Source organism: Saimiri boliviensis, chromosome 1, assembly GCF_048565385.1.
Source record: "Saimiri boliviensis isolate mSaiBol1 chromosome 1, mSaiBol1.pri, whole genome shotgun sequence".
NCBI lineage: Eukaryota > Metazoa > Chordata > Mammalia > Primates > Cebidae > Saimiri > Saimiri boliviensis.
Genome location: NC_133449.1, coordinates 152225610 through 152241742, shown reverse-complemented (window position 1 = coordinate 152241742; position 16133 = coordinate 152225610). Strand labels below are relative to the sequence as shown.

Sequence of the window (16133 nt, the reverse complement as noted above, 5' to 3'; positions counted from 1 at the left end):
TGTTGGCCAGGGTGGTCTCAATCTCTTGACCTCTTGATCCACTTGCAGCCTCTCAAAGTGCTGGGATTACAGGCGTGAACCACTGCCCCCAGCCTGCTTGCTGGGATTCATACTTGAGTTTATGGGGCCAGGAAGGAGTGAGGCATGAAGTGCACAGTGTGAGGCATGAGGCTTACAGTGTGACTTCTGCAGTTGAGGAATAATAACCCGGCCCCTTCCAAGCAGACTTGGAGCATTTAGTGCCTAGCTCAGAGGTAAGGGTAGGCTCTCCTGAGAGGTCAGGGACTCAGCGCTGTGGTCATTATTGTTAGTCTTATGTGATAATCCTGTGGCAGGCGATGACAGGGTCCGTGCTTTTGTTGTCTTTTCAGAGGCTGCTGGCCAAGCTGCAAAGCTGGGAGAGACTGGACCAGACCACGGGCTTGAATGTCAGGTAGGGAGGGGCAGGTGCCTCTGGGGTCCCACCTTCTCCGAAGGGTCGCTGGGGAAGAGCAGAGTCTGCCTCCTGCTCACGGGCACTGTCTGTAAAAGGCTGGTGGGGGCCTTTTGTCCCCGGCTGCTCAGGTTTAATGAGGCCCTTCTCAGTGGGTAGGGCAGTGGAACTGAGCGACTCTTCTTGCTGAAGCTTTAGTAACATATTCATTGAGTACAGAATATCCACAGCAAACCAGTGGCAGGTGTCCGACTGCCCCGCATTGTGGAGCTTTGTGAAAGGACTCTTTTTGGTGTATCCTGAGGAAGAAATTACTTTTGGGGACAATCATTCATTTTAGGGAACTGTAACCAGTGGAGATCAGCTGAGTTTTTAGAGTTCAGATAAACCCACCATATTAGGCTGTTCTTGTATTGCTGTAAAGAAATACCTGAGAGTGGGTGATTATGAAGAAAAGCTGTGGAATTGGATCACACTTCTGTAGGCTGTACAGGAAGCGTGGTGCTGACATTGTTCAGCTTCTGGTGAAGCCGCAGGGAACTTTCAGTCATGGCAGAAGGTGAAGGGGAAACAGGCATGTCACATGGCAAAAGCAGGAATGAGAGAGAGAGAGAGAGAGAGAGAGAAAGAGAAAGACAGAGAGCAAGAGAGTGCACAAGGGCAGTGCTGGGAGGGAGGTGCCACGCACCTCTTAATGATCAGATCTCGTGAGAACTTACTATCGTGAAGACAGCCCCAAGCTGTGAGGGATCTTCCCCCCACGATCCAAACACTTCCCACCAGACTCCACTTCTAGCCCTGGGGATTACAGTTCAACATGGGCAGGGATGGAGATCCAAACAGTTCTCACCCACCGTCGTGGAAGGCTATTGTCTGGTGCTTGTAGCAGCCTCTTCACAGTCTGTGCCAAGCTGAGTGCCAGCGCATGGGTGGAGGGATGTGCGGTGGAGCTGCCGGGGGACCACCCCAGGTGCTGGGGTTGGCATTCTTACAGACAGGAGAGCAGGACTATTCCCAGGTCTGGTCCTGTCTGTCCTCCTACCCCATCCACCTCAAGGGCCTGTGCTCATCTTTCTCCAGCAGCTGCTCCGTTGGCTCCTGCCCTTCAGCCGCTGGGCCCCTACAGGTGACCGCCTCCTGGCAGCTCTGGTCTGGGCCCCACTTTGTGGCTGCCCTAGTGCTCCAGGTCTCGGGAAGGTGCAAGAGTGATGCTTTTGAGGGAGCCATCGGAGCCTGGGACTCATGGTCTTGGTGCTGGTGCTGAGGCTGCCTCTTGTGTTTGCTTGTGAGATTTCAAGTCTTCCTGCTTCCTGTCTGTCTTTCCTGCTGCTCTGGAAACTAGGCCGAGACTGAGATGAGACTCTCTGAAAGAGCTGTCCTGTGACCACACCATCCAACTGCTGGTTCTGGAATCCACTACCTTCTCATCAGCATTACTGGCTTCAGTTCTTAGTAACCTGAAAATGCCCCTTCATCTTCTTTGAGCTTTGCTAAATCAGAGTGTGGCCTGGGCTGCCATCTCCTCTTGAACTCCCCCTGTAGAACATGGACTTCTGTAGGGCCGGCCTCAGCAGGGCCTAAATGCTTTGTGCTTCTGTCTGTTCACTGGGCTTATTAATTGCTTATAAGGTGACCCTTCTGCTTCCAGGGATACTCTGGCCAGATGAGAAACCTCTGTGACTTTTTTCCTGTGAGGGACATCAGAGGCCCCCTCGTGCCTGGTGGGCCTGGCCTTGTTAGACAGTCCAAGTGTGCAGTTTGCTCTGGAGCAGTCAGCGTTAGTCAGGCACACAGACCTGGTACAGTTGACTGCTGTCTCTAGCTGGTTACAAAGTACTGCTGCTCCATCAGCCTTTGCCCTGTTCCCGCATCTGAGTGCCTTGCCTGGGTGTGGCCTATGTGAGGGCAAGCTGGCCTGGGGTGCTGCTGGCTGGTGTGAGGGTGAGCTGGCCTGGGGGTGCTGCCTGGGTGTGGCCAGCATGAAGACAAGCTGGCCTGGGTGCTGCAGGCCGGTGTGAGGACAAGCTGGCCTGGGGTGCTGCCTACCTGGTGTTCCCTGTTTACTCTGCCCATCCTGGTGGCCAGGCTCTGCATGGGGGAGAGGAGGGGTCGGTCTGCAGGGCTGGTAGAGGTGGGCTGCCTGTGTCCACTGCCAGCTTGAAGTGGAGTGGGAGGCAAGTGGCATGCATATGTGGCGCCCTGCAGCTTTGATGAGGAAAATAGATAGTGCTTTGGGGGCTGGGGGGTCTGGATTCAAGTCCCCTTCCCACCAACAGTAAGACTGGTTTCAAGTCACTGCGTGGCTCTGGGCCAGTGTTCTCTTCATTGAAAGGGGAACATGGAGTTCTCTTCCCCGCTGCGTGTGAAGATCAGGTGCCATCGTGTACTTGTGGAGGGCCCTGTGAGTCGGAGAGGGCTGGTGCGAGTGACCTCTTTGAGCAGCCAGAGGCTGATGTCCAGGAAGGGATGGAGCCATCCTCGCTGTGGGGGTTGACCCGTAGTTTCCTGGGTTGACCCGTAGTTTCCTGCGTTGGCCTTGGCCGTGGGTCTAGTAGAGGGCAGGTTTCCTCACGTGCTCGGTCACCTGCCGGGCCTGGGCCCCTTCAGGGCTCCCCACCACTCCTATTGTTTCCTGTGCACCACAGGATAGGTGTCTGAATGTGTTTCTGATTCATGCTTGATGTTAGTGGGGGTAGCACCCATGTCACAGTCCCTGGGAATGCAGGCTGGGGGTCCTGAATGCGGCTCATAGAGGGTTTGGTAAACATGTGCATTTCTGGCTGGGCACAGTGGCTCACGCCTGTAATCCCAATGCTTTGGTAGGCTGCAGCAGGGGGATCACTCTAGCCTACATGTTTGAGATCCACCTGGGCAATATAGCCTGTCTGTACCAAAAAAGAAAGAAAAAAAATAGCTGTGCTCAGTGGTGCACACCTATAGTCCCAGCTACCTGGGAGACGGAGGTGGGAGGATCACCTGAGCCCAGGAGGTCAAGGCTTCAGTGAGCCGTGATCACACTACTGTACTCCAGTGACAGAATGAGACCCTGTCTCTCAAAAAGCAAACAAAAAACAAAGTGCATTATTTCTGGGTAAACCACAGATACACTAGGCTTTCTATTTTTAGGGACCAGATTTGGGGCAATTCTTAGGGATTTCTGAAGCTCATGTCAGGCCACATTGAATGTGGCGATGAAGTGGGCAATGGGGACACAGATGCAGTGAGAAGCTGGGGCCTCGGGGTCATAGCTGCTGCTTGTGGTCCCGTGGGAGGGGTGAGCACACTTGCTGTTCATATGTGGAGACATGTGTGCTTTGTGGGTGAGCTTGGGGATCCCCTCTGCTCAGCCATGGGGGACCTGAGGTGATATCACACATCCTGGAAGCAGAGGGCTCAGCAGCTGGGAGTGCCCTGGGCCTGTGCCAGTGGGCTGGCATCTGCTTACCTTCAGGCCCAGGCCTTGCTGGGATTTGGGGCTTGCTGAGGCCCCAGGCCCCGTGGGTGCAGAGCAGCTGCTGCCACTAGGTGGTGCCCCTGCCTTGGTGATCCTTCCCACAGCCATTTCCCTTGGGTCTCTTTCGCCTTGTGATCCCACCACCCTCCCACCATGGGACTTGCTTGCTGACACCAGGGTTGTAGTTGATGGGACTTGCTTGCTGACACCAGAGTTGTAGTTGATGGGGTTGTGAGGGACCTGCGGCCACTATTCCTGCCTGCCTTTAGTGGGGTGCTTCTGGCTATCCCATGCCTTGCCCAGTTTCTGACCAGCACCCTGGGAACCCTCAGGCCCCAGGGCAGTGAGCCCCTGGTGTTGAGGCCAGGTGTCCTCTGCATGGGCCCTTCCCTAAGGACAGGACTCTGGTGTCCTGCAGTCCTCAGAGGGCTCTTTGGCCTCACCCTGGACTTGGATGTACCCTGGCTGAGCCCCAGGAGAGAGTGGCCTGCTCACCCTCTTCCCCATGTGGGGCTTACGTCTTAGGAGAGGATGCTGGGCGAGTTGGCTGGGGTGAGTCAGTGAAACCACAGGAAGACCCTGTGGAACGAGGTCCTTATGTGTCACACAGGCCTGGGCACATGTGACATGTCTAGCACACAGGGTCATGCAGGTTGGGTCATATTAGTTTCTACAACTTTGAAGTCACAGGCAGGAAGGGGACACAGTGCGTGTGGATGAGCCTGCTTGAACACACGTGGGGAAGGGCAGGATGCCAGTGCCAAGTGTGATGTTGATACGCTTTCCCTTAGGGTGTTGGGCGTTGGGCTGAGGGAGTTAGCAGCAGTCTGGCAGGCAGTGATATGATGAGCTTGGTCTCCTAGGAGCATGGTCTGTCTTGAAGGATGACTTAATGGTTGTGGAAAGTGGATGCCAGGACACACCCTTTGAGGTACATGTCAACCTAGGCAAGACGTCAGGGGCACAGGAGGAGGAGGTGTAATCGAGAGAGACCAGTGGGAAAGATGTGTGAGAGTGGAGGCCATCTGGGAATGCAGGGTGCTTCTCTTTGGAAAATCACCTGTTTCAGCAGAATGAAAAAGGGGTGCAGGCCATCTCTGTAGGCAAGCAGCACGACCGTTGCTAGCAATCCCAAACGCATTTGTGGTTGAAATTTCTCAGCAAGCTAGGAAGAGAAGAGAAATTCCTCAGCCAGGTAACAGACACCTGCGGAAAACCACAGCTGATATAATATAAGGGTGAAACTGACTGCGTCCCTGACACAGAGACCAGGCAGGGTGTCTGTTCCCACCACCCCTGGTCGCACTGTGCTGGAGATCTTCACCAGTGTGATTAGGCAAGCAAAAAGAAAAGGTAGATAGACTGGAAAGGAGGAAGTAAAACTGTATCTGGAGACAACATAATTATCTGTAGAAGTTTCCAGGATATCAATGACAAGCCAGTAGGACTAAACAGTGAGGTTTACAGGGTCACAGCATGCAAGGACGTTGTACCAAAATAGGTTACGTTTCCGTATGTTAGCAGTGAGCCACTGGAGTACATACCACATATGACGGCATCAAAGTCCATGAAATACTCAGGGAGGCATATAAGAAAATCTGTGTAAGATTCAGATGCAACTGAGACATTAAGATCACCTAATATTAAAAAATGGAGACGTAAGGGGAAAAATGAACTCTTTTCTCCTCTGCTCTCACACAGCCATTGACTCAGTACTTCTGACATCAGGTACTGGAAGGTTCCGCACACACCAGCCAATTCTCCAGGGGATACCAGCTGGGTGTCCTGCAGCCTCATCTGTACTCTCTCCACCTGGAGTTAGTATCGGCTCCCCTGGGCTCAGGGCCAGCCCCACACGTCTGGGCCCCACTTCAGATTCTGGTTGCAAGGTAGTAGGCTGTCATCTGTGCTTCATTGTACTGTTTTCTCCTCTCCCTCTGTCACTGACGTCAGCTGTACTTCTGACTAACAGGCTGTTAAAGGAGGCTCCTATAACCCATTCCTTGGATTTAATTAATTTGCTGGTGTGACTCTCAGAACTCAGGAAGACATTTTCTTATGTTTACTCCTGTGTTATAAAGGATGTTAGGATACCTGAATTGAACCTTAGAAAGACTGGAAAAAAAAAAAAATAAAGGATGTTAGGAATAATTCAGGTGAACAGGTCTGTAGAGTGAGGTATAAGGGGAGGCGTGGAGCTGCCATGCCCTCTTTGGGTACACCACTCTCTAGGACCTTCCACATGTGCAGCTCTGAACCCTGGCCCTATTTATGGGTTTTTATGGAGGCTTTGTCACATAAGCATGATTTATTGCACCACTGGCCATTGGGAGTCAACTCAACCTTCCGCCCCTCTCCCCTTCTGGGAGATTGAGGGGTGGGACTCAAAGTCCCAACCCTCTAATTTCACCTTGGTGTTTCTGGTGACCATCCTACCTGAAGCTGCCTGGGGGCTGCCAACCACCAGTCATGTGTGTCAGGGAACGGAAAGACCAAATATATATTTCAGAGTATCATAAAGGTACCATGTTCATGTATTGGAAGGTTCATTATTGTTAAGGTGGCAGTTTGTTCAAATTGTCCCAAATATTTGACATAATCCCAAACAAAGCCCCAGCAGGGTTTTTGGGTAGAAATTGATGAACTGATTTCTAAAATTTCTTTTTTTTTGAGACAGACTCTTGCTCTGTCACCCAGGCTGGATTGCAATGGCACAGTCTCGGCTCACTGTAACCTCTGCCTCCTGTGTTCAAGTGATTCTTCTGCCTCAGCCTCCTGAGTAGCTGGGATTACAGGTGCATGCTACCATGCCCGGCTAATTTTTGTATTTTTAGTAGAGACGGGATTTCACCATGTTGGCCAGGCTGGTCTTGAACTCCTGACCTAGGTGATTCACCCTCTTTGGCCTCCCAAAGTGCTGGATTACAGGTGTGAGCCACTGCACCTGGCTGATCATTTCTAACATTTCTGTGGGAATGTAAAACACCTGTAAATTGTTACAGCTATAACAATTTTGAAAAAGACCAAGTTATAGTTCAAAAGTAATTTAAGAATACAGTGTTGATTGTTGTCAAAAGTGTCAAGGTAGTTCAGTGGGATAAAGAGTCTTTTCACAAGCATGGTAAAGCAGTAGGCTGCCTTATGCTGTACACGAGATTTAACTCAATGACCCATTGACTTATGTAAAAGTCACAAAATCTGGAAGCTGCAGTTTGGCAAAGAGGTTTTAACATACAATGGGCATGAACCAGAAAGGAAAAAATTGATGGATTAGACTTCATCAAAATGGAAAACTTCTCTCAAAAGACACAAATGAAAAGGCAGACCATAGACTAGGAAAATATTTGTGATATATTAACATGCATCTGCCAAAAGATGTGCTCCAGGAAAATAAAGAATTCTTAGGAATTAGTTATCATAGTTTAAAAAATGGTCAGAGGACTTTTAACAGATACTTTATTTATTTGGAGATGGAGTCTTGCTCTGTTACGCAGGCTGGAGTGCAGTGGCACAGTCTTGCCCACTGCAACCTCCGCCTCCTGGGTTCAGGCAATTCTGCCACGTCAGCCTTTTGAGTGGCTGGGATTCCAGGTGTGCGCTACCACGCCCAGCTAATTTTTGTATTTTAGTAGAGACGGGTTTCACCATGTTGGCCAGGCTAGTCTCGAACTCCTGACCTCAGGTGATCTGCCTGCCTCTGCCTCCCAAAGCGCTGGGATTGCAGGTGTGAGCCACTGTGCCTGACCTGCTTGTAACAGATACTTTACAAGAGATGGTATACAAATGGTAAATAAGGACATGAAAAGATGGTCAACGTTGTTGGTTATTAAGAGAATACAAATTAAGACTAATTGTCCAACACAGTTCTTCTTGTTGCCCAGAAAAGCTAACGCATTGTGAACAGCAGGTGTGACAGCAAAGAAAGTTTAATGATTGCAGAGCCAGGCAAGGGAGGTGGACAAGAAATAACTCTTAAATCTGTCTCTCTGAGAATTTGGAGGCGAGGGTTTGAGGGTGTTTTTGTGGACAGCAGCCTAGGGAGTGGTGAATGCTGGTTGGTTGGGTTGGGGATGCCATCATAGGGGTGTCAGGACTGTCTTTATGCAGCTGAGTCAGTTCCTGGGAGATAGAGTCACAGGTTCAGGTGGCATCTCTTGAGCTGCTGAAATGCTAGATCTGAAAAGTATCTCAAAGACCAGTTCTTTAGGTTTCACAATAGTGATGTTGTCTGTAGGAGCCATTCGGGAAGTTCTGAATCTTGTAACCTCTGGTTACTTGACTCTGGGCAGCAGGCACTATAGAAGAGCAAGCTAAATAAGCAGAGGCAGGTGGTGGTTTGTCTGTGCTTGTTCTCTAGTGAAGTTCAGGCGTCTGTGCTGATGCCAGTCTTGGAAATGCGGCTTTAATCTCCAAACATGGAGGGGTGTCAGTTTTCCTTGCCTTAAAGTTTAACTATAAACTAAATTCCTCTCATAGTTATATTGGCCTCTGCATTAGAATGAGCCCTCTCACCGCCCCCTCCCCAACCCCCAACAAAAAAATTTAGCCTGTGAGGTTAGAAGCAACATGGAGTCAGTAATGTAGATTTCTCTCATTACTTAAAATTCGGTAAAGGTGGTTTCAAGACCACAGTGACATACCACTCTGTACACAATAGAATGGCTAAAATGAAGCAGACTGACCATCCAGACTGCTGGCAGAGACGCAGAGCAGCCAGGCTGTCAAACTGGGAGTAGGAAGTGGGACGGCCACTTTGGAAATGGTTTGGTAGCTTTTTACATACTTACGGTATGACCCTGCAGCTCCATTCCTAGATATTTAACCTGAGAGAAACCCAAGAGAAAATGTGACGTCATGAAGACTTGTACAGGGATGTTTGTAGGAGCCTTAATCTAACAGTCTGAGAACGGCAACAAGTCAGGTGCCTGTCAGCAGGTGAAGGGAAGCATGGACCGTGGTGTCTCCATGCAGTGGGGTGCCACTCAGTGTCACATGCAATAGCAGCTGTGCTCAGAAACATCAATGAGCCTCTCTTGCTGAGTGAAGGAAGCCAGACTTACTGACCTTATACTTACTGTATGATTCCGTTTAGTTGAACTCTTTAAAAAGGCAAGACTGAGCAACAGTGACAGAAAGCAGGTCAGTGATCCCTGGAGTCTCGTGTTGGGATAAGATTTGGGGTCTGCAGGAGTCTTATGGGGTACTAGAAATATCCTTTGACGTGATGGAGGTGATAGTTGCATACATAGGTGTACACGCTATGCAAAGCTAATGCCACTGCTCTTGTGAAATGGGTTCATGTGTGCACATCAGACCTCACTCAAGCTGGCCTGCCAGCAGCAAGCTCCTTGGATTAGCTGTGAGCGGAAGGAAAATTCCTTAGTGGCGACTTGGACTGAATTGGAGAGTGGCCTGGGGGTGCTGTTTAAAGCCAGCCTTCATTCGGGAAGGGACCCATCCCTTGAGCTTATGGAAGGCCTAAGGCCATGGGTGCCGGGACCTCCTGGGTCTTTGGCATGTGGGCACGAGTGCCGTGGGGAGTGGCAGCATGTGAGGCCAGGTGCAGGCTGCAGACGGTCAGGGAGTTTCACATTTGATTAAAAGCAGAACAAGCTACATAAATGTTAGCAAATGAAATGAAAAGTGGGATGTGGTCGTCCTTTCTTTCCTTCTCTGGTGACCCCACTCAGGGATGGGTGCCCCATGTGACAGCTTCCTGGCCATTGTCGCATTGTGTTCTCGTTACTCCTTGGGGGGCTGTTCCAGAACAGAACTGATCGCCCCGGAGGTGGGCAGCAGAGCATGCTGTCCTCGGCCCCAGTTTGTCTTTCTAGGCACTGCCTGATGAGTTTCTTGTGTATCATTCTGGGAATGTATGTACGTACAAGCTCTTTATGTGCCCCCCTCACCTTTTAAAATGGTGCTCCTTTCGTAGTTTTATTTTGCAACTGCTTTCACTCAGTATTTGACAGTTTTTTGGCCCAGCACAGGCTGTTCTGCTGCACTGCTTTAAAGAGCTGCCAGGTAAGCAGGAGTGTAGACGGACTCAGACTCCAGCAACCCCTCCTGATGGGTGCCTAGGGTGCTTCCAGCTTCTTCCCCCAATTAACCATGCTGTGCTGGTTGGGTAAATTCTTAAAATCAGAATTTTTAGTTCAAAAGAGATGTGCATTTGAGACTTATAGCTGGTGCCATACCACCCTCCCAAAGCCTGTCTGCTGTCCGCTCCTGTCACGGCTTGAGTGCCGTCACTTAATGGGGGTGGTGTGCTTTCAACGTTTCTAGGGAGATTCAGATCGAAGTCACAGTAAAGTGAGTACAGAAGGCCTCTCTAGCGTCTTGGCTTTTCAAAAATGCCATTTAGCAGCTCCTCCTGAGGGGGACCCTATGAAATAGGAAGGAAGTAGATGTCAAGCCCTGTGGCCGAGCCCCCACTTTAGGGAAGAAATCATTTACTTGTGGCCAAGATGCCATGAGCAAGATGTTATTTGGCTCCTTGCCTGTCCCTTTGTGCCTGAATCTGGCCTTGCTTCCCATCCTGCTGGGTGGGCAGTGTACCTGTCAGCAGGCGCAGGCCTGAGCAGGGTTGAGGAGGCTGGGCTGGGGAGGTGGGAGGTGGGCGGTGGCAGCTAAGAGGCCTGGCAGCTGTGCCCACCTGGAACTGCTGACCCATCCCCTGGAGTCAAAGCTGAGCACCTTTCAGTGCTGAGTTGGACGTTTTCCCAAAAACATTTGTAGACTGGCCAGGTGACAAGTATCAGGGCCCAGCTTCCCTGATGTGTGAGGCCAATTAGGAGGACAGTGAGTGAGTTGCATGATTTTCCTCTAAGGAAGGGTCTAATTGACCAGCCGGGACACTTTTATTATCCTGGTTACCGTGTGCGTGATCTGTAATTACCCAGCTGTTGAGTTGATCAATACCAGACGCCCTACTGGTGCTTGGGAAGGTGGGTGGCTGTCAGGTATGTTGGTCCATTTTAATTGGCGCCCGTGTGGTTTTCTTCGGGGCATGGGAGGAGGAGGGGGAGAAGCATTTGGCCTTCTGGGTGCTTGGGTGAGTGCACCCTTTCTTCCTGTGTTGCATGCCAGATGCCTTGGGGTCTGGGCCGTGTTTCCCCTTTTGGTTTGTTCGTTCATTCACTCATTGATTCACCATAAGCTGCTCTCATGGGGCCTGTAGTCTGGAGGGAGAAGGACCCCTCAGGCCTGTGCATCTGTGGTGTGCAGGTCAGGTCCCAGGCCCCTGGAGCTGGACTGTGGTGAGCATGCTTCCCTCCAGAGGGCGGTGGGGTGGCACAAGGACCAGGTTCCCAGCTCCATCCTTGTCCAGAGGTGCAGGCTGGGGTGGCCTACAAGCCAGGTTCTAAGCTCCATCCCTGTGCAGAGGTGCAGGCTGAGGTGGGGCATGAGCTGGGTTTTCAGCTCCATGTGCATCCAGAGGTGCAGGCAGAGGCCGGGCATGAGTGGAGTTCCCAGCTCCATCCACACATGGTGACTTCTCCTCTCCACCCCAGCTCCTCCTGTGGCTGAGTCCTGGCTGCTTTCTGCCTTGAGGTTGTGTTGGTTTTCTGTAAACTCGTCCTCTCTATACCGAGCTTTGTGAGTTAAGAGCCCAGGTCTCCCTTTAGCGCCCTGTGCTGGGCATGCAGTAGGTACTTGCTGAGCCTTTGAGGAGTGGAGGACCGAGCGAGGGGGACTCTGTACCTCTTGGCTGCTGGTGATGTATGGGCTGAGCCTCGGATGCTCTTAGCTGCTGTGACAGGCCCCCCCTGGGGCTACTTGAGCTGCACTATCCCAGCAGGACCCCCAAAGCAAGGGCAGCAGAGAGCTCCCTGACAGCTGCCTTGCTTTAGCGATGGCCCTGGCTTGGGTGCAGCTTGTGCCCTTCTCTGTTCCCTTGTGAAGTTTCAGATGGGTGTTTCCAGCAGCGCCAACAGGCTCGCCCCACCCTGTCGAGCTTCATTCCAGGTGGGGTTGGGCAGTTAGGAGACTGTCAGAGTCTGGGGACGGTGCTGTGGGTGTTGGAACCTCCTAGGGAAATGCTAGAGACGTGCTTCCCAGAAGAGACTTCGGGGCTCCACCTCTGCGTATGCCTGGCTGCACAGACAGCCGAGCGCTCCACAACATGTCCGGGTAGCAACGCTCTGGGTCTCACTTGGTCTCAGAGCACTTTTTGGGGCTTTTCTCCAAGATTTGTAGATAGGGTCTTCTAATTCCAGGCCTCTTTTTAAATGGATATTTTTTGAAGTCTGTACCCAGATAGTGACAGGCTTTGGACAAATCCAGCTACCATGAGTTCTAGGGTTTATTTTCGAGGAGGCAGTGGCATCCCTGGCGGTATCTGGGCTGGTTTTTACTCTTGGGTACTTACTGGGGTTCTGTTGTGTGCTGGCCCCTCCTTGTGGGCTAGGGTCTCCCAGGGTGCCCAGGTCCCTACTTTTACAGGTAGAGCAGGGGTGTCCTGGGCTGGGATGGAGGAATGGTCTGGGCTGCGTTGTGATAGGGCTGGTAGGAGGGGGATTTTGACAGGCGGCTTGCAGCAGGCACTAGCTGAGGGCCAGAGGCAGAAGCTGAAGGCCTCCCCTGCGGTGCCCACCACTACCTGCTGTGCCTCCAAGGACTTCTAAGCAATGCCATGGCCTTCGGAGGGCTGGAGTCTCAGGCAGGTTACAGGGAGCTCCCCACCCTACATTCTTCAGTTTCAACTTCAGGGCTGTGAGGTGTGACCTCTACAGGATCACCTGAGTTCACTCTCTTTGGTCAGCTGTAGCTGTCATCTGTATCAGGAGCTGCTGGCTTTGCCTGCACCAGCCACCCTTTCCGACCTCCTCACCCTCCACCCACCCTGCATGGCCCAGGTTCTTGGGAGGAACTGGTGATCCCAAGCTGTTGAATTCCTGGAACCTGCTCCTCCCAGCTCCAGCAGGCTTCTCAGTGGTGTGGCCGCCTGGAAACAGGTGTCCTGATTCTGCTGGACAGGTGGGATGGGAGGCTGGGCGAGGGGTGGGCCAGCCTTCGTGGGCTCAGTGGCTGCGGGTGGGGCCTGTGTACACGAAGCCTTTGCAGTAGCACCGTGTGTGCAGAGCCACGTTGGGGAGCGGGGGCTTGCGTTAACAGAGGTGCTGAGAGATGATCACTGTACCACAGGCCAGTCAGCACCAGCCTGTGGGGCGGCTGCCGTGGACTCTGTGATCTGACTTTCCCGGCTTTTGTTTGACAGTGTTCCATCATTACCAGGTGCAGAGCTCTGATCTCCCACGGTCAGAAGTACTGCGTGCGTGTCTCACTCAGGCAGAATGCAGAGGCCTTTGCCGGCAGCTGTGCATGGATCCTGGCGCTCTGTTACCTGGCCAGGTGCTGAGGGGCAGGGGTGTCTGGGCCAAGTCAGCAAGCCTTCCTTAGACGCCCCGTGTACAAGCCTGGGGTGCCCAGGGTCAGGGACCCAGTGGAGAACAAGACAGGCTATTGCCATGGGACTTTCTTCTGGTAGGGAGTCCTGAGAAGGATGTGGATGAGGTGGGGAAGAGGTTCCAGGTGAACGCAGGTGTCTACCCTGCATTCTGGGGTGGCAGGCAGCCTGGGGTGAGTGTGGAGCAGTTGAGTAGGTGGGATAGCACCCTGTGTGCTGTGTTAGTGCAGGGTGGTGGTGCACACCCAGCTGGCAGGCCTTGCTCTTGCTCTTTACCCTCCACTTGTCTAGGGTGCACCCTGGGAGGGGGTGGAGGATGGAGGGCATTCATGGGAAGAGCTCTGAGACCCTAGGCCTCATGGAGAGTGTCCGGCAGTCACCCTTCCCATGCCCTCAGGCCTTTGTGAGTGTGGCTTTGTGGAACTCTGGGGATTTGTCCCCAGTGACTACAGGGGGCCTCTCCTGTCCCTTTCCTCCAAGCTTTGTAGATAGGGGGCATGGAATGCCTTTTCTTTTTTTTTTTTTTTTTTTTTTTTTTTTTTGAGTTGGTGTCTTGCTCTGTCGCTCAGGCTGGAGTGTAGTGGTGTGATCTCAGCTCACTGCAACCTCTGCTCCCTTGGGTTCAAGTGATTCTCTTGCCTCAGACTACAGAGTACCTGGGATCACAGGCATCCACTACCACACCTGGCTAACTTTTGTATTTTTAGTAGAGATGGGGTTTCATCATGTTGGTCAGGATGGTCTCGAACTCCTGACTTTGTGATCCACCAACCTCATGCCCATCCATGGAACTCTTTTTAAATGTACTTTGTATTCTTAAGCCTGTCAATCATGTCCCTCCTTGGGTCCCTGATGGCCCAGCCTGTCCTCCTGCAGACCCCCCCAGCCTTGGGCTTTTCTGTCTCAGGGAATTGGGAGTGTGGAGTTGGGGATGGAAGGACGCTGAGGGAGTGCTCTTGGTTACCACTTGTTCTGTCCTTTGGTGTGTGTTGAAGGGAGACAGTCTTGCCTTCTAAGGCACCAGGACAGATGCAGCCAAAAGAATGTTTATGTTCTTCTTTCTTTCCTTCTCTGGCCTCAGCGACATTTCACAATGGGAGGCCCCTTTGTTCCAGCAGCTCAAGTGGCATCCAGACAGACGATGGAATTGGCATCCCAGCTGCACAGGCAGGTTTGGCCAAGAGAGCAGGAGTGTGGAGAGGGCTGAGTCCAGTTGTGAGACTCGGGGTCTGGCGGGAGGAGCAGGCCAGCCTGCATGGGCCCAGCAGGCCTGGGCATCTGGGGGTCTGCAGTGGACACTTTCGTGTTGTCTCTGCCTTTACTTGTGCTGCATGTGGGTCACTGGTGGACCCTGGCCCTATAGTACAAACTCTAGCCAGGGGGAGCTGGGGGCTGCTAGCTCCTTCCCTTCCCCATCCGCTGTGGTGAGGTTTTTGGAACACACGATGACCATGTTTAGTGCTGGCTTGTGACATGGCAGGTGGCTTGCGAACCAGCACCCTTGGCTTCAGTCTCCATGGGGACTGGTCCAGCTGACGTCGACTTTGTGGAGTGTGGGCCCTGCTGGCTAGTGTGGCGTTGGGGAGCGCTAGGGTGGGTGGGAGGTTGGGCTGGGGCCTTACTGTGGAGAGTCTGGGCTGCAGCTGAGAAAGCCGTCCTCTAGGACCAGGACTCTGGGTTTGGGAGGCTGGTCGTCTTGGCTGAGCAGTTCAGCGGCTGCCTGCTGTGTCTGCCTGGCCTGGCCCTTGTCTGGTTCCTGCTGGCTGGGAGGCACTCCTGCCCTTGCCCAGGTGGGGCGCTGCAGGGGCACGGATGCAGAGTGGAAGACTGCTGATTCAGAATCGAAACTCCAGCGTCATCCGTGTACCAGAGTGATTCTAAGGTGATTAAGAAACCCATCAATGATTTAAAGAAGGTGTTCACTGTAGTTCTTATTGAGTGGTTTGCCGAGTGCAGGGCATATTGGGGTGGCGCACTGGGCTGTAGGTCACCTTCATGGCGGCAGGTGGGGGACCTCCTAGGAGTCCGGCCTGTGACACGTGAGGTGCAAGGGCTAGAAAGGTGAGTGTATGGAATCTGTGACCCAGAAGTAACAAACACAACACCTTTCTGGGAAAGCACTTAGGTATCCCATTTCTGAATCCAGGTGCCATCATTTCAAAAGGCCAAAACCAGAAACCTAGAGGATGTCCCTGAAAGATGCAGGAAGACCGTGGTTGATCATTGCGGCCTTTCTGGAGCTCAGTCTTCTCGCTTTGGAAATGCCATTTTGGCAGAGATCTGCCATGAGGCATCTCCATGCAGGTGGAATTGGGGTCACACATCTTTCTCAGGCTGGTACCATACAGGCCCCGTGCACTCCAGCAGGGAGGGGCAGCCCCTCCTGGATAGCCCTGCCCAAGGCTGGGTGGCCTGTGAAGGAGGACCTGCTGCCTGTCCTTAGCCTGTCAGGTCCCATAGCATCTCTCTCTGTGGACGGGTCGCCGGCTTCCTGTGGCCTGTGTGTCCTCTAGGTGACTGGATCTTTGGAATTGTATTTTGTAGCTTGGAGCTTGTGAGCCCTAAAGGACAGGGGCCTGGTTCCTCGCCCATCCTTGCCCAGCCTGATGGCCTGTGCTTGTGGATTGTAAGTGGGCACCTGCTTTAGCACCTGGAGGAATAGGGGCCACCAAGAGCATGTGGCTCTGGGGATCCCTGGGAGAGTTACAAAGTGGCAGGAGAACTAAGTGGGACACACCAGGTAATGTTTGTTGCATGGATGCCCATTGGCTTGCAGCCCGGAGAGGGGGCCTGAAGTGTGCGTCCTGGACTCTTGACCCCCAGGAAGCCCTCGCCTG

General features: G+C 52.6%; 1 protein-coding gene across 3 annotated transcripts in view; it reads left to right on the top strand.

Annotated features, from left to right (window-relative positions):
• Positions 1 to 16133, top strand: part of MAD1L1 (mitotic arrest deficient 1 like 1) — a 397602-nt gene that overhangs the window by 17598 nt on the left and 363871 nt on the right. For all 3 annotated transcript variants that reach the window (XM_074406819.1, XM_039470915.2, XM_039470921.2), the window contains one exon: positions 372 to 433. In XM_074406819.1, coding sequence (XP_074262920.1) covers positions 372 to 433 — 62 coding nt within the window. The remainder of the gene's footprint in view (positions 1 to 371; positions 434 to 16133) is intronic.